The sequence below is a fragment of the Mauremys mutica genome, chromosome 2 (genome assembly GCF_020497125.1).
Source record: "Mauremys mutica isolate MM-2020 ecotype Southern chromosome 2, ASM2049712v1, whole genome shotgun sequence".
Classification (NCBI taxonomy): domain Eukaryota; kingdom Metazoa; phylum Chordata; order Testudines; family Geoemydidae; genus Mauremys; species Mauremys mutica.
Window position 1 is genome coordinate 90,986,485 of NC_059073.1, and position 18,781 is coordinate 91,005,265.

The 18,781-nt window shown below is 45.0% G+C and overlaps 1 protein-coding gene across 2 annotated transcripts in view; it reads left to right on the forward strand.

Moving 5' to 3' along the window:
- Window positions 1-7,844: 7,844 nt before the first annotated feature.
- The window catches only part of NDUFV2 (NADH:ubiquinone oxidoreductase core subunit V2), a 42,140-nt gene continuing 31,203 nt past the window's right edge, over window positions 7,845-18,781 (forward strand). Inside the window, exons 1-3 of one of the 2 annotated variants that reach the window (XM_045004571.1) lie at window positions 7,845-7,888; window positions 9,960-10,074; window positions 17,184-17,249. In XM_045004571.1, the coding sequence (XP_044860506.1) occupies window positions 10,021-10,074; window positions 17,184-17,249 (120 nt within the window). In that variant the 5' untranslated portion in view covers window positions 7,845-7,888; window positions 9,960-10,020. Of the gene's footprint in view, window positions 7,889-9,959; window positions 10,075-15,613; window positions 15,770-17,183; window positions 17,250-18,781 lie in introns of those variants that run through there. The other variant, XM_045004570.1, reaches the window with a different exon arrangement.

Below are 18,781 nucleotides of genomic sequence, written 5' to 3' on the forward strand. Positions count from 1 at the left end.
AAAGTGGAGAGGCCATGGCTTATGTACTCAAAAACCCAGAATGCTGCATACTGTTTTTGTTGCAAACTCTTCCAGTCTAATGTTCCAGCCACATCGGGTTCTACAGGAACAAAGGACTGGAAAAATCTGGCTAGAAATCTGGCTTGCCATGAGAAGGCAGCAAATCACCAGGGAGCATTCCATAGGTGGAAAGAGTTTAAGATGAGACTAAGGTTAAAGGCCACCATAGATGATCAGCATCAAGAGAAGATTGCATCAGAGTCTCTTTACTGGCAAAATGTTCTGAAAAGACTCATTGCCATTGTGAGAAAGCTTGCTACCCAAAACCTAGCACTGCGTAGCACTTCAGATCAGCTGTATGTGCCAAATAATGGAAACTTCCTTAAAATTGTGGAACTGATGGCTGAGTTTGATGCTATACTCCAGGAGCATTTAAGAAGAGTCACCATCCAAGAAATGTACACACACCACTACCCTTGAAAAACAATTAATAATGAGATTATACAGTTACTGGCAACAAAGGCAAACAGAAGATTGTGAAGTATCAGAGGGGTAGCCGTGTTAGTCTGGATCTGTAAAAGCAGCAAAGAATCCTGTGGCACCTTATAGACTAACAGACGTTTTGGAGCATGAGCTTTCGTGGGTGAATACCCACTTCGTCGGATGAAAGTAGTGGAAATGTCCAGGGGCAGGTATATATATGCAAGCAAGAAGCAAGCTAGAGATAACGAGGTTAGTTCAATCAGGGAGGATGAGGCCCTGTTCTAGCAGTTGAGATGTGAAAACCAAGGGAGGAGAAACTGGTTCTGTAGTTGGCAAGCCATTCACAGTCTTTGTTTAATCCTGAGCTGATGGTGTCAAATTTGCAGATGAACTGAAGCTCAGCAGTTTCTCTTTGAAGTCTGGTCCTGAAGATTTTTTGCTGCAGGATGGCCACCTTAAGATCTGCTATTGTGTGGCCAGGGAGGTTGAAGTGTTCTCCTACAGGTTTTTGTATATTGCCATTCCTAATATCTGATTTGTGTCCATTTATCCTTTTCCGTAGAGACTGTCCAGTTTGGCCGATGTACATAGTAAAGGGGCATTGCTGGCATATGATGGCGTATATTACATTGGTGGACGTGCAGGTGAATGAACCAGTGATGGTGTGGCTGATCTGGTTAGGTCCTGTGATGGTGTCGCTGGTGTAGATATGTGGGCAGAGTTGGCATCGAGGTTTGTTGCATGGATTGGTTCCTGAGCTAGAGTTACTATGGTGCGGTGTGCAGTTACTGGTGAGAATATGCTTCAGGTTGGCAGGTTGCCTGTGGGCGAGGACTGGCCTGCCAGCCAAGGCCTGTGAAAGTGTGGGATCATTGTCCAGGATGGGTTGTAGATCCCTGATGATGCGTTGGAGGGGTTTTAGCTGGGGACTGTATGTGATGGCCAGTGGAGTCCTGTTGGTTTCTTTCTTGGGTTTGTCTTGCAGTAGGAGGCTTCTGGGTACACGTCTGGCTCTGTTGATCTGTTTCCTTATTTCCTCGTGCGGGTACTGTCTTTTTGAGAATGCTTGGTGGAGATTTTCTAGGTGTTGGTCTCTGTCCTTTTGTGATGGATCAGAACAAGTTCTCTGTAATGAGACTGGGGATTTGGGTCCCCCTCTGGCTTACACCACTTTTATGCTGAAGTCAATGGAGTTAGTTCTGGTCTACACCAGTGTACGACCCTGATCTGGCAAAGACTTATGCATGTGAGTAACTTTATGTATGTCGGTAGAACCACTGACTGCAATGGGACAACTCCCGAATAAAGCTATGAAGCTGTTACCATCTTTCTAGGTTCTGACACCATATCCATCATAATGGTGCCTGAGCAGCTTGAGGAGGATGGGGAAGAGGAGGGGGAATGTTGTTGGATAGGTAGATGGGGAAAAGGAATGTGGACAGCACCGGGAGTTTCATTTGTATTTTATCTTGCAAATAATTAAAAAGAATGTGATTTTCATGTTAGTTCTCAGGGGAGCAAAGTCTCCCTCCTCTCCTGCATGGCCACATACGACCTACTTGGATCAGACCTTTGGGTGAGCAAGGGCTGTGTGCCCAATACTCACCCTCAATGAACAAGTGGGCAAGGAGGGCAAGGCCATGGCTCTGCTTGCCATGTGCCAGCCAATGGAGCTGAATGGATGCAAGGAGAAGACTTGTGACAGGGTACAATCAGCAGCACCTTGATTGCTGACATTGCTGCAGCCTGGAGAAGGCTGCAGGCCCTGCTGAGGGTAATTATACACTTTCTGGTGGGGGATTGTGAACATCTGGGTGACAATCACTGGGCTAACAAGCAGAGGTGAAAGTAAGCCGGTGCGGTCTGGTACTGGGTACCGGCAAGAGCCAGTACACCCTGCTGGACTGCATCGACTTCCACGGTGGGGATTGAAAGGGCTCTGGGCTGCCCACGGCTGCTGGCAGCCCAGAACCCTTTAAATCCTGGCTGCGGCTCCAGCGGCCGGGCTGAGGCCGGGATTTAAAGGGCTCAGAGCTCCCGGGAGCTGCGGGCAGCCCAGAGCCCTTTGAATCCCGGCCGCGGCTCCGGCGGCTGGGCTGGGGCGGGGATTAAAAGGGCTCAAAGCTCCCCGCGGCTGCGGGCAGCCCAGAGCCCTTTAAATCCTGGCCGCAGCTGGGATTTAAAGGGCTCAGAGCGCCCCACGGCTGCAGGCAGCCCAGAGCCCTTTGAATCCTGGCTGCAGCTCTGGCAGCCGGGCTGGGGCCAGGATTTAAAGGGCTCCGGGCTTCCCTCAGCGGCAGGAGCTCTGGGCCCTTTAAATCCCTGCCCCAGCCCCACAAAGCTCAGGGTTCCCCCTGGAGGCCAGAGCCCCGGGCCCTCTGCAGCTGGGAGCCCCTGGTTGATTTAAAGGCCCTGGGGCTCCCAGCCACAGCTGGTTCTCCAGGGCCTTTAAATCTTGAGAGGTGAGAGGCCACGCCTCTTCTGGATGAGGCCATGTCCCCCTCAGAACTCCAGCAGTATTGTAAGTCCTGTAAGTTACTTTCACCCCTGCTAACAAGGTAATTGGGGGAAGAATATAGAGGGAAGAAACAGGAACCAAGGGGCAGCTCAGGAGGGGCTCAGAAGAAAGCTTAGAAGGTGAGCCTGGCCTGGGAAGTGAAGGAAAGCCTATCTTTGCTGAAAGTCTTTATTGTGCAGTATTATGATGTAACAGGGAAATAAATACACATCTTGGTGTAAGATAAACAGCCTGGTGTGTGTTTGTGACTGTGAAACCATCTGAACTGGCCAGGAAATAAGGTTTACATGGGTGACACAGCATACTTCCCTCCTTCCTTCTCAGTGAAAATAGGAACTCCTAGAAAAATTGTACTTCAGAGAGGTTTCTGGAAAGGTTGGAATAACTTCCAGAACACAACTTGCTGTGTATGGCACATCATTTGACTGCATGATGAGAGGCAGTACAATGTAATAATGAGTGGGTGGCCTACAGTGTTATCATTATTGGTTATATACATAACTATTAATTTCCTAATATTTAAAAATACAATTCTCTCTAGTTGCATTTCTTCCCCTTTTTGTTAAAGAAGTTTGAGGGCTTTAATTTTTTTTTTTAATTCCTTGGTGTTTATATAGGTCAAGATGTTTTGACAGAATATATTTTTGTTCCACCCCTGTCTGCCACCCATGATATATAAAATGTATATATGGGTTTGACATGATTCAGAATTATTAAGCTGAAGTGCGGAATACTGGGTGGATTCAAAAGATTAATTCAAATACCTGTCTTGCTTTTGACAATGCATCTAACTGTTGCCACCATAAAAGAACAAAGCCGGACTGAATTGTGGCAGTTTTTCTTCCAGAAGAGAACGAATGCACAGCTGCTAACACAGCAGTACTTTGCTCTCATCCTGTAAACAAAATCTGTGTGTAAGTGTGATTCTGCCACGGGGCAGTCATTTTAGCCTTTGATATTGAAATGTAGAAACAGCTGAATTTGAATAAGCCACAAAGATGAGAAATGGGCTTGCCTGATCCCAGCAGACTTAATTACTTTAAGGTTTTTTAAAATAAGACTTAGAGTTACCATACTCATAATTATTATCCACAGAGCATTGTGACTGCATGTGGTGATTTACGTTAGGTAAAATATCCTAAACAAATAATAAATTCACTGTCCAAAGAGTCTTAGTCATAGTCCACAACCCGGAAGGCCTCTGAGATTATGAATGATTTATTTATACAGTAACATAAATGTATATGGCACTTTGCAGACAAATAAAATACAGGATCCCTCCCCTGAAAGCCAATCCAGAAAGCCCTTCCCACATGGGTCTCCTATTGAAGTCAACAGTAGCTCCCCATCTGGAAAACCAGCACTCGCACTGGATTAAAACATGGCATGAGGAGAGAAAATAATTAATGCTGTGCAAGGTGGGGAGGGAGTTTGGTGAGAGGATGCCAACAGTTACAACAATAAGTTCATGTGGTTGCTATGGTTACCAAGGTTCATGCAACCGTGCAATTTTTTTAAAGATACCTTTCTACACAGTGCTTGGAAGGCAGGGAGAATCTTCTGACAGCTCATTCACTCAACACTATATAAATGGTTCGTTTGTTCATCACACCTCATGCTGTCATGTGATTTGGGTAGCATGGGTCATGCCGTAGTGATTGGTGTGTCGCTTGAATCCAGCCAGAGCAAGCAGAATATCTGTCATCTCTCATAGAACCAGATGTGAGGTTCTGAGACACTGCAGGTTGAGTACACAAATAATAAATGAACAAAATAATGAAGACTAGCTGCACCTAATTATAGTTCTAGCACCCTTTTAAATAAAAGAAGTTCAAAGCTGTTGCAAAAATAAAACACTGATCCCTTTTTGAACTGCTTTTGAACTTCCCCTATCTGATTAATGTGGAAAGTAATAAGCCATCAATAGAAGTCAGGTCAACATTTTCATATTACTGTTGAGCAGCAATGTAGTTAATGTCTCTTTCAACAACTTATTTATTTCCACACTGAAGCATTTGTAAGCTTAAATTAATATATTATATATAAAGAAATACAAGAAGTAAAAATAAATAGTTCATACAATGTTATTTAATAGATTCATTCAATTAATAGTTCTCTACTTTAGAAGACTTGGCTGTTAGTCTTTCTCACACACATTCAGAATGCCCAAATAACTGTGTGTGACTGGGCAACAAAATGGCAGATGAAATTCAATATTTATAAATGCAAAGTAATGCACATTGGAAAACACCATCCCAACTATACATACCAAATGATGGGGTCTAAATTAGCTGTTACCACTCAAGAAAGAGACCTTGGAGTCATTGTGGATAGTTCTCTGAAAACATCTGCTCAATGTGCAGTGGACATAAAAAAAAACTAACAGAATGTTAGGAGCCATAATAAGACAGAAAATATCATAATGCCTCTATATAAATCCATGGTACATCCACACCTTGAATACTGCATGCTGCTCTGGTCACCCCATCTCAAAAAAGATATATTAGAATTGGAAAAGGTACAGAGAAGGGCAACAAAAATGATTAGGGTATGGAAAATCTTCCATAGGAGGAGTGATTTAAAAGACTGGGACTGTTCAGTTTAGAGAAGAGATGACTAAGGGGGGATATGACAGAGGTTTACAAAATCATAAATAATGTGGAGAAAGTGAATAGGGAAGTGCCATTTACCTCTCCACAGAACACAAGAACCAGGGGTTAACCAATGTAATTAATAAGCAGCAGATTTAAACCAAACATAAGGAAGTACTTTTTCACACAATGCACAATCAACCTGTGGAACTCATTGCCAGGGGATGCTGTGAAGGTCAAAAATAAAACTGGGTTCAAAAAAGAATTAGATAAGTTCATGGAAGGATAGGTCAATCAATGGCTATTAGCCAAGATGGTCAGGAATGCAACCCCATGCTCTGGGTGCCCCTAAACCTCTGACTGCCAGAAGCTGGGACTGGATGACAGGAAGTGGATCTCTCAATAATTGCCCTGTTCTGTTCATTCCCTCTGAAGCATCTGGCACTGGTCACTTTGGAAGACAGGATACTGGGCTAGATGGACCACTGGTCTGACCCAGTATGCCCGTTTTTATGATCTTTGGGACCTGAATTCCTCTCAGACTATTGGAGGCAGCATGGTCCAGAAGATAGGACATCAGGTTGTGAATCTGGAGAATTGAGTTGTGTCCAGCTCTACCGTGGACTTGGTGTGTGACCTTGGACAAGAGAATAATATCTATTTGCCTCAGTTTTCTACTTATAATATAAGGGTAATAATCTTTTCTCCCATTCTAAAATACCTTTTTCATCTATGGATTAAAAGGGCTATAAACACCTCTACCTCAATATAACGCTGTCCTCGGGAGCCAAAAAATCTTACCGTGTTATAGGTGAAACCGCGTTATATCGAACTTGCTTTAATCCACCGGAGTCCACAGACCCGCCCCCCCTGGAGCACTGCTTTACCGCGTTATATCCGAATTTGTGTTATATTGGGTCGCATTATATCGAGGTAGAGGTGTACGTGCTAAGTATTATAATTATTATTATTATTTTAATTCTATCACAAAAATCTGTGTTGACATAGCATTAAGATGGTTGATTACTATTCCTAAATAACACAATACTAAAATTACAAGAAATCCTAAATTAAAGTGCTTTCACAAACTTTTATATCATTTTCTTCTTCATGTATAATATTTACTAAATAACCCACACAAATGTAAAGAAGTAATCAAAATTGACATAGCTGACGCATGCCCACCTTTAAAGAATTGCATTATAATCTATATAGAGTACAGATCTACCCAAGGGATATAATATATATGCATACGATGGTTAGTGTAAACAGTAAGCATATTAAGAAATCCTTAATCATTCCTTACTCTATCAGTGAAAGATTTTTCAGATGACTGAGTGTGGAGCACTGATTAGGGCCCTTACTACTAAAGCAAATCTAGAAACATGAGCTATTTGTAGCCATGCTGTGAATAAAGTGCAGTGTGTCCTTGCCTAAAGGAAGTATATTGCAAAGGAAAAGCTTACCATGTGATATGACACTAATCACATAAAACACCATTTATATACAGAACCGGGAATATCATAGGGATGTATAAGCCTGCTTTGTGTTTAATCACTCATTTTATGATTAATGTATTACTTAAAAAATACAGTACATTGTCTGGTGTAAAGTGACTTTGTCTAAAGCATTTATTGGTATTTTACTGAGTTAATCTCTCTGTAACTAATGCAAAATTTATTCACTCAGTGGACCTTTACACAAGGTATTGTTTGAATATTGACAAAGTTGTATGTATGTTACTTAGATTAAGACACCTATTTAGTGCTGGAGTATGCTAGATCTTTCTTTTTCATTCTCTTTTTCTGTAGTTTACTACTACCATTCATTTAATGCAGGTTGTGGAACAGAAATACAAGCTTGCTCTTAGATCACTAGAGCAAATAGATAAGCAACAGCAGAATTTAAATGTCATGATTGTATACAATGGACAGTGGAAGCTACTTTCTTACAAACCAATGGACCAGATCCTTAGCCAATAAAAAGAGATTTATCCACTTCAGTTGGGACTATGCCAGTTTACATCAGTTGAGGATCTGGCCCCAGTGAGTGTATGTCACTTCCTTTCTAGTGTAAATATAGTTAGCATCCATACCTTGATTTATTATGACATTTCTAGCAAGCTTTGCTACACTGTTCCAAGACGTATTACATTTATAACAAGATTTTGCTATATTCATAACATGATAGTAGATGCACTGGAGTCATTCATATTATTTCCTCAAACAGTTTATATTCATCCGTTGACACCTGTGGCTATCTTGGTGGGATTACTGGTGCAGTTTAGAGAATACAGGTATGAATTATTTACTTTTGCCTTTTATAGTTTTTCCTTGTCTGTAGTCAGTAGTTATTTTTCATGTGTGCTGCAGGTGACACATCTATGGAAGAGAACGTCAGTGTTAACCTTGTCTAGCTACCTTGTGGCAAAAGCTAAAGGTTCCTTGTCTCCACTAGGTTTTTACAGTAAAATAACTGTCACACATTAGTTATCTGAGTTAAAGGTAGTCAAATGTGATTGATATATTAAATTATTTGCACATATGTAGCTGGGAGTGCTACCTTTAGATTGTCCGAGATAGGAGCTATGAATGTCCCTGTGTGAATAATAGATTGGACATTAATTAAAGCTGATTTGTTTAGTTATGCCTTCACAATGGAGGATAATGAAGCACAGTCATTAAATATCCTCAGTACATTGTTATTTAAAACAAAAGTCTGAAAGCAATTGATATTTGGCATAAGGATCCTTCATAATTAAATCTGATCATAAAATAAATAACTCTTTGGTTCCAGAAAAAAATCTATCCCAAATTAAATACAAACTATTGCATAAACTTAGACAATTAAAATATCTGACTATATTATTTCTTTTTGAGGTATTTTTTCATATACAGTGCAAGACTATTCTTTATTATGGTTAATATTGTGAAATGATTTTTAGTGACAGTCTAGACCCCTTGATCCCACATTGACTTCAGTGGGTTTCCACATGCATGAAGGGGTACATACTAAGAGATTTTGATGCAGGAGCAAAGCCCAAGTTTGTAGAATCAATTTGGAGTAGCTCTATTCTTTCTGTCTGAATAGCCAATATCTGGAATACTACTAAATGACACTCTTCTGCTTAAAGTGTGGTATGTTGTGAAAGTAATTTAGTGGTAAAGAAATTGCCTTCTAGAAACTGAGGAATTATGAAGCAGGGAATTAACTAGCTAGGAAAGCTAGATAGTGGCTTAAGTACATTCATGGGAAAGGGGTAGTACGTTTGTTGCAACACCTAGTATATCCCAGGGAGGCACTGTGCTGCAGAGACACCCTGTAAGGCACAGTTTCCTCTCTGATTTTCCCTTGCTCTGAGAGGTGAGGGGAATGAATTAGTAATTTGTTGTTGTCCTATACTGCAGCAAATTATGATCAGGGCTGGCTCCAGAGTTTTTGCCACGGTGAGGGGGGGAAAAAAAAAAGAAGCCGCGATCGCTTTCTTCTTTGGTGGCACTTCGGCGGCTGGTTCCTCCCTCCAAGAGGGACCGAGGGACCTGCCGCCGAAATGCAGCTGAAGAGCTGGATGTGCTGCCCCTTTCCCTTGGCCACCCCACAAGCACCTGCTTGCTGCGCTGGTGCCTGGAGCCGGCCCTGATTATACCTTCCTCCTCCCATCCCAGTCAGTAAAGCTAGAGCATGGAGAGTGTGTGAGGAGCACACTCTGACCATTTCTCTCCTTTCTTTGCTTACCTCTCTGGCAAGAAAAGATATATAGGTGTGCATTGTCTACTTACTGCTGTGTGTCCAGACCCAAGACAGAGGTAGCACATACATGGGTATCCTGGGGACTTTTCCTTTCACTTATGCATCTGCACAGATGCATAGTCCAAATCACAATCACTCCCTTATTATTGAGTCATGTTGTCTGTAAAGGAGTTAAGTATCAGAGGGGTAGCCGTGTTAGTCTTTATCTGTAAAAAGCAACAAAGAGTCCTGTGGCACCAGGAGCTGTCATCCATCCAGCAGTGAGTGAACCAGAATAGTGTGGCCCAGAAAAGCACCTCTAATATATGTCTGACTATATGAGTACTTGAATGTTATATTTTGTTCTGACATATATTAGTTAACACATTGAGCCTGTGCCTGTTTTTTGTTTGTTTGTTTTCAAAAACTGCTCTGTGGGTAACATTTTGGTGTTTCAGTAAAATATTTGTAAAAGGCAGAGTGGCACAAACCCAACAGCTACACTTCCTGGGTAGTGCTCATTGGTTTGATCAGGTTTGGCTTTTAATTTATGTAGAAATGAAAGTAAAATTAAATAAGTAATTTTTATTTGAATTATAAATGTTTGCAACTGTTGATGTCATTTTCTTTCTTTTAAGACAGGGTATCCATCAACATGACACTCAGAAGCCTGCACAGAACAACATAAGACCAAAATAAATGGCAGAAAATGGTAGACACCATATGCTCCGGCGTTGCGGGAGGCTAAAGAAGGTGTTTCTATTTATACAAACCAATTGAACAATGTGTTTGGTGGTGGCCCTATACAATTAATGTGTCATTAACACTATGTTTTTTCTATTACATAGTCAAATGTTTATTAATTTAGTGATTTATGAGCACTAGTTTGCAAGGAATGTAGGAACATTCCATGAATCTCTCATATATGCCCTTTGTTATTCATAGATTTCAATTCCTAAGGCAGATGCCCAGTAAAACTTGAAAATATTGGTTTAGCATGAGAATCTTTAATCTGTGCTTGAGCATCTCTGCACCATTATACTTGTGTTGCCTTAAGCAGCCTTTTAACTGTCTAAGGAACTAATCTCAGGCTAGTATATGGGGTGGAAAATCAAGTATATGAGACCAGAGAACTAGGAAAAGCAAATCAACAAAAAGTCCAGCCTGTCACAGAATGAATGATCATAGGATCTCTTAAAATTCATAAATGAAGAAGGGCCAGCAGAAAGGCAACCCCTCGGCCATTGCAAAAACAGATTTAAACAGCAATAGTCCTCCCAGAGCGTCAGCACCACAGACTACTTGGCATATACAAACTGAAAAATATTCTGTGTTAAAAAATGGAAATTACAATACAGGCACAACAAATCTTTATTCAAATTCAAGTTCCTTGAGGGGTTTATATTTTGTTTTAAAATTAACCATCTTGAATAGGGATCCAGTACATGTATTACTTTTGAAGCACATTGATGGCCTTGCCTACACTGGGGATTTAGCCTTTTTAAAGCAATTAGAGGCCAGCCACAAGTGTCACTTCATTGGTGCAAACTCTTAGTGTAAACTGTTATAACCTTGATTTGCCCCAGTGTAGTTTAGCCTGGTTTCAAGCAGGGTTAAGCTGCATAGGTGGAAATCATGGCTTACAGCAGTTTTGCTTACTTACACAAGGGGCTTGCATTAGAACAGCTATATCAGTGACCAGCCACTGATGGCTGAAATCCACTGTGTAGATAAGGCCTGTGTTAGCTCTGTACTATTTTGCCTTTTTATGAATGTTTCACCAAAACATCAAAGAGTTTTCCACATAGGAGTTGTGGAAAAAAACTGGTGTAGATGCAATATATTAACTTACATTCTAGGCAAAGTACACATGTACAAGGCAGACATAATTCAAGAGCTCAGTTTTTTGTTAAACCTCACATTGACTAAGTGCCTGGTATTAGCTGACAGTGACAACTAACATGCCTTGGCCACTATTTTTGTAGTGGTAAATTGTGTGTACCGTATTTATCGGCGTATAACACGCACTTTTTTCCCCTGAAAATAGGGGGCAAATGATGTGTGCGTGTTATACGCCGATATAACCTTCTGCCCCAGGCAGAAAAGAAAAGCGCCGCCCCCCCCCAGCGGCGCGGAGCGGCGCCCTAGCCTCTGCCCCACTCCCGAGCAGCGCGGCCCTAGCCCCCCCCCCAGCGGCCCGAGCCCCCGCCCTCTCCCCCCCCCCAGCGGCGGGGCCTGAGCCCCGAGCCCCGGCCTGCGCGAGCCCCCACCTCCCGAGCGGCGCGGCCCGGCCCTAGCCCCCTCCCGAGCGGCCCGGCCCGAGCTGCCTTAGCCCCCGCGCCCCTCCAGAGCGGCCCGAGACCCCGTCCTCCCTCCCTCCCCCGAGCGGCCCTGGCCCTAGCCCCCGCCCCCCTCCCGAGCGGCGCGGCGCGGCCCGGCCCGAGCCCCCGAGCGGCCTTAGTCCCCGACCCCCTCCCGAGCGGCCCGAGATCCCGTCCCCCCTCCCCCCCGAGCGGCCCTAGCCCCTGCCCCCCTCCCGAGCGGCGTGGCCCGACCCGGCCCGAGCCCCCGTCCCCCTCCCGAGCGGCCCGGCCCGAGCCCCCCTCCCCGCGAACGGCCAATCACGCAGCCTGCCTGCTCCTGCACGCTTCGCGGCGCCTTCCAGGGCTCATAGATGTACTCAGCGGGGAACTTCCGGAGGAAAGGGAGGTACTTCCTGCAGGAGGGTCAGGCCCCAAAGGAACAGGCAGGGTGGGTCAGTCAGCCCCAAAAGAAACAAGCCGACATGGGAATTCAGGGCCGAGCCACAGGTCCCTCAGGGCCAACCGCCTTCGCCAGTGTGTCCTAGCCAGCCCAGGCTGAGGGGGCTGGAGCATGGTACGGGATCTTTGGCCCACTCATTTCCTTATAAGTGGTAATAATATTAATAAAACAAGTTCTGAGCTACCCTTATTTTGCTTCAAAGTCCTTTATTTGAAATTTAAGTTCTTTTCCTGAAATTTCCCCCTTAAAATGAAGGTGCGTGTTATACGCCTGTGCGTGTTATACGCCGATAAATACGGTATATATATATTTCCACTGAGATTCTAATAGCACCATCTTAGTAACATTGTATCAATGTGGAGATGTGGAGGGGAGGTAATGAAGACGTCTCTCCCTTGGACAGGATGGGAGGAGCAAGCCATCCCTAGAGATTGTGGTGCCCTACGCAGCCCCGCTGTGGGGGGCCGGGCCCCGGGCCTCCAAGGTGGGGAGGGCATCCCAGGCCTCTGCAGGTGGTAGAGGGCATCCCAGGCCTCCGCGGAGGATGGGGCCTGCGCCCAAGGGCTTTGGGAGGCAGGAGCAGCCAGTGCATGAAGGCAGCAGGGGTAGGGCCAGCCCCCCGCACTCATGCGGCAGCGGGAAGTGGAGCAACCCAGTTCCAGCCTGCTCCGCTCTGCTCCCCAAGCTCCCAGGTTTGTGGGAAGGCGGGGAACTGCCCCTCAGCACTCACCGGTGGAGCAGGCTGGGACCAGGTTGCTCTACTTGCCTCTATCCAGTGAGTACAAGGCGGGCCCTCCCCCTATTGCAGTCCCCTGGGACGCATAGCTCAGGTGATGGGGTTTGAGGGGGAAGGGGCAGAATGGAGGCGGGGCTGGGGTGGAGCAGGGGCAGGGTCTGAAAGGAAGGGGTGGGGCAGGGGCGGAGGGAGCTTTCCTGGGCCCTGCTGTGCACAGCCCACGAGGGGCCAGCTCAGCCATCCCGGGGATTGGGATGGCCGCTGGAGCTGGATGTAGCACGCAGCTGCATAGGGCACCAGGAAATTTGGGGCAATTTGGTGCCCCAAATTTCCTGGTGCCCTATGCAGCTGCATAGTTTGCATATGGGTAGAGACAGCCTTGGGGAAGAGATGTGGAGAAAAGTATAATTTGTAGTATAACTAGTGCTTTGCAAATATGCACATTCAAGTACCCTTTCAGTGTAAATTACTTATTTCTTAATTAGTACCTGAAGAGTGTGAAGCTGCTTTTGCACTGAAAAACAATCTGCATTTCTCATCTGCAGGTCTGAGTAATGAGGCACTTTATAAAGATGTGATTGTGGTTGGCATATGTAATGTCATTTGAGTCTGAGGAAGAAAATTATTTTGTTATCTAATCAGATTAATTTCCTCCAGTTCAAATATTTTTGCTGTACATGGTGAATTTTAATGTAAAATGGGAAAGCTGATTAAGGGTCAGGGATTAATAGAACTGAACAAAGCCTTTAGCTGACCCATGGTGATAACAATATGAATGCCTGCAGCTCAAGCTTCAAATATCCCCACAGCCCTGCCTAATGAGGAAGATGAGAAGGAAAAACGGGGGTTATTAATGACACATTAGTCCCTACAATGTAATTTCCTTTACTCTTCTATTATTACAAATGTATATTTGTTCAAAAAGAGAATAATTCTTCTTCTCTCTAAAGTGTGATATGAGGAGTTAATGTTTATAGAAGGTTCTGTTGGATCATACAGATCTTCGGGTTCATTTGTGTAGTTTGATACACAATATACATTCAGCAGGATAGGAATGATGAGTTCATAGGCAAAACAATCTGGTAGCCTTTCTCTTTCAGAACCAGCAGTTATGTGTTGGCACTCTCTGGTAGGCTGAGATATGTGTTGAGCTCCTGAACCATGAGGTTCAGGTTCACTGTGCTATCCATGTTGTGGCAGGGAATTGTTACCAATATTGCTGAAAAAAGTGTTCTCTTTTATGCCCTGTTTAATTTTTCTGGGCTTTGACAGGAGAACTTTTTGCTGTTTGAGGGACAGCTGGATATAAAATTGTTGAATTTTCTCTGCATTTTGTGGGGGTTGTACACAACTTTAGGAAAATTCAAACCTCTTAATTGCTTCAGTAAACATCCCTCTTCTGGAGAGTTTGCATGCACTTTGGTAGCTCTGTCCTCACAAATGGGGTGGAGATGCCACCAGCACATCTCATTTACAATCTGGTAGCTAGTATCAGCCCTGACTGTGCCTGTTTTCTACTATGGATCTGCCACTGATAGGAGAGCAGGGACAGGAGAGCACACCCCTTATTTTAACTATATTTGTGTAGCTCCCTGAGAGCACTGTGACTAGGGAGAACACTTGTCTGGTTTTAAATCTGATGGTCCTTTTTTTGCATGGTTTGGCCCCAGTCCAGTACTGAGACAAAATTGGATGTGCTTTTGTCTGGTAACAGATGGGGGACACCATTTTGAAGAGCATGCCACTTTGCCCCTGCTGGCATGAAAGGGGTGGTGGGGCATTGCCCTCTTCAAAATGGTTCCCCTGGTGCAGTGTGACTTGGCATGCACAGTGAGTGTGATGCCACGCCAGGACAGGTTGGGGGCCACATCAGTCCCAGAATGTCTGGAAATGCGAGTGGCCACCCTAATGATCACTGATCAGATGTGTCCTCTTCCTGTATGTATAGATTGCCTAGTACATCATAGGTGCTGCTTTTGCAGTAACCTGAAGCATTCAAAAATCATGACCCCCTCTCCCCAGCCATGCTTAATTTGTAATGAAAGAGGTGCCATGGCTCAAGAAATTATTTAAATCTTTCATAATCTGACTTGGCAAGCCCAGAGGTGCCAGGGCTATCATGAACTGCCAGGGCTAGAGGTGCCAGGACTTTGCCCTGGCACAAATTAAGCACTGCCCCCCCCAGAAGGTAATAAGAGTATTTGAAAATCAAGGGCAGCTCCAGGCCCCAGCACGCCAAGTGCGTGCTTGGGGTGGCATGCCGCAGGGGGCGCTCTGCCGGTCGCTGGGAGGGCGGCAGGTGGCTCTGGTGGACCTCCCGCAGACGTGCCTGCGGGAGGTCCACTGGAGCCACGGGACCGGCGACCCGCAGAGCGCCCCCCGCGGCGTGCTGCTGTGCTTGGGGCAGCGAAATGGCTAGAGCCGCCCCTGTTGAAAATAATAAGATTTGGGAATCTTTTAAATCGGCAGCAGAGGTGCCAGTGCGGGGGAACTAATAGGTGTTTTGCCCTTGCTCCCTGTGGGCAATGCTTGTGAGCCTAACATTTCCCTCCCGGGCACAGGGCTGGGCCTGGGGCGCACGGCGCTTGCGCCCTATAGCAAGTCACCCAGCATCCCCGTGCCCGGGGCCTGAGGTATCGAGAAAGGTTCACATCGCCCTGATCCCGAGCTGCTGCTCTCACATCACGCTCCCACCCACACCGGCGCGCGCAGGAGGCTCTGTCCTAGGAGCGCGCTCTTCCGTCCCGCCCGGCCCCATCGGCATCAGCGCGCGGCCCCCGAACGCGAGGCGTGCGCGCTCCCGCGCGGATGCCGACGGCAGAGCGGGAGGGAGCGGCAAGGGAGGAGGCGCGCGGGCTCTTGGTGGCGGCTGCAGTGAGGGGGGCCGCGGCCTGCAGGGCCGGCGCCATGTTCCTCGCTGCGCCCGTTCGCGCCGCCGCTGCGCTCTCGGTAAGGAGACTCGCGGCCAAGGCGCCGCTCGCCCCCCTCCAGGCGCCGCGGCGAGAGACGGCGGCCCTGGTCGGGACGGCCCGAGGCAGCCGGCAAGGGCACAGCGGCCTTCAGCTCCGAGAGCCCGGCCCCTGTCGCCCCCCGCCCCGCAGGAAGGGGGGCGAGCCCTCCCCCCGTTAAAGTCAGGACAAGGGGGGGATTGGGGGGGATATGGAGGAGGAGGGGTTCAGTGGGAGGGGCCCGGGGATATGGTGGAGGTGGGTGTATAGGGGCTGTGCACACGCTTCTTAGTTATGATCTCTCTCGTGTGTTATAGTCTAACTACAGTGATCCTTGGTGGTTTTGTTTTTCTTTTGAGTATTGTATTTTTGACCACTTGTGTTTATGGTTTGTATATCCCTTCATAGACTATCAGGGTTGGAAGGGCCCTTAGGAGGTCATCTAATCCAACCCACTGCTCAAAGCAGGACCAATCCCCAGATGGAGTTTTACCCCAGTTCCCTAAATGGCCCCCTCAAGGATTGAGCTCACAGCCTTGGGGTTAGCAGGCCAATGCTCAAACCACTGAGCTATTCCTCCCCCCTTTGAGGCAGAATGCTGTTCAGCTGGCATATAGCTCTGTACACATCTACATTTGCTATAAAAAAATGACTGATAGTGTGTAGTCTTTTTTTAACCCCTCGTGACAGACACGTGAGAGAGAGGTGTTTATTCTCACTCTCTGATCTTCAGCAGACTTGACATTGCCAAATTTATGACTCCCTATATGTTTGTTTGCTAATCCTTCTAATTCCCTTACTATGGTCTCTCCCTTACCAATCAAAGAGTTAGGTCAAATTGATTAAAAATAAAGTCTAATCTAACACTTCTAACTCTGATACTTTGAGGTTTCATTTTTTGAAAAAGGTATACACCTTTTGGACTTGCCAGATTTACTAAGATACTTAGGTGTCTAAAGATGTGGATAGGCACCTAATGGGATTTCCAAACTTCCCTAAATACATTAGATTTGAAACAGTAGCTTATGCATAATTTGTAAAACATATATGGCTGATGTGTATTTATAAAGTGTGTGTTCTGGCAGTAAATTATTTAGTACATTGGCTGATATGTGCTTACACGTGAGGAGAGGATATTAAGTTATGTAAAATTCTGGCTTTGAGATGATGGGGTTTACTTTCTAATGTGATCTGTAGTGACCAAGGTGGGTTAAATGAACAAAGATACTCCTGATATCAGGAGAGGCCTTTAATATTCTCCACTTTTCCTCATCAAATAATAAACCACACGGTCTTTTGGTTGTGTTTTATTATGATTGGTATAGAAATCAAACTGTTACTGAAAGCAGTGTATGGAAATTTAGCACATAAATTTTTGACCATAGTTTTTAATACTTTCAAAATGTTGTTTAAAGGTGAGACAGATCCGCTACTTGCATAAAACAGCTGTGCGCAGTGGAGGTGGAGGAGCCTTGTTTCTGGTAAGAAATTTTTCTAGATACTGAAAACATAAATGAATAAATAAGTTAAAGTTGAGGGTTGGGTGAAATATGGTTTTTATTCACACATGAATTTTTGATTGGCAAGAACAGTTCTTTCAGACCTTAGTAGAAACTTACAAGGAAACTTATTTTTCAGTAGAACTCCCTGCTCTGGGGGGTGAAAATCTGCCACCCCCCCTTGCTATCTCTTCCCTATCTTAAATAATTTTAAATCCTTAAGTGAGGTTGCTTAACACTTGACTTCATAAGCCTCTGTTTTCATTTGGTTATAACTTTATCAACTTTCACTATTAAAGTTTAAAAAAAAAATTCAGCCATTTTCTAAAGAGGTTTTGGAGAATAGTTTTGCTCCAAACATGAGGATTCCTTTGAGAAGGAAGGTTTTTAGGTATGGTCCTGTGTAGTCATTGGTTCCACTACTACTGTATTTGCCATAGAATTCACTTTGCCGTTGAGCTGAGCTCCAGAATTTGACCTTTAATTTAAAAAATGTTTCTAGCCCATGTTTGTGTGGTTCCCAGCACAATGAGGCCCTGATCCATGACTGGGGCCTTTAGTCACAAATGCAATACAAATATAAATAGTAGTAATTATAGTTGCAAGACTCTCGAATGTGAACTGGGGCATACAAATCAGTGCCATCTGCCTGAATCTGAAGAGAACAGTGTGTGGGGTGTGATCTGCCTTATTTCTATCCTTCATGGCCTTGTGAACTCTGTGGTTACATAGCTGCACAATTGGCATTTTTTCAAGATGCAGTGGAATTCAGCATTTCTGCCACAGAATTCACCTTTTGCTGCAGCCAGGCACCCAACATTTTGTTTTGTCTCCCTGCAGCTTTTCCCCGAAGGGAGAGTTAATTGGATTACAGTTCATGCTCTCTGCACTTCTCCATGAAGTGAGGCAGGAAGGGGTTGGAGACCTAGGGAGTGAGAGCTGATGTCCAAAGAGGGGTGGTGGGGGAGAGACAGAAGGCTATCAGGCTAGGCATCCTAAGAACAGGTCAGCAGCTGAGAGCCTGGGAAGCCAGGGAGATAAGCTGCCAAAGCCAGCTACAAGCTCCCATTTCCTGGCACACACAGGAGGTTCGGAGGACAATTTCAGGGATGCCTGGGCCTGTGGTGTAGCGTCAATTGGCGTGGAGAATTTAACAAAAAAGCCATCCTCAAGACCTATGTCACCATTTGAATTTAATTTATAGCAACCTGGGGGATCTGTGTCTTATTCGTTGTTTGATAATATTTGCTGTCCTTTAATGCTCCTTTTTCCTCACAATAGCTTTGAATCTTGAATACAATTTTATATACTTGTGTTTGCCTCAGTTACGCAATGGCTTTTTGAGCTATAACTTTCAGGCAGTAAGTTTTCAATCTATGGTCCATGGACCCCTAAGGGTCTGTAGACTATGTATAAGATTTCCAAAGAGGTCTGTATCTCCATTAGAAATTTTTTTAGGGGTGTGCAAATGGAAAAAAGGTCGAAAACCACTGATGAGGTGTTTAAGGACAAAT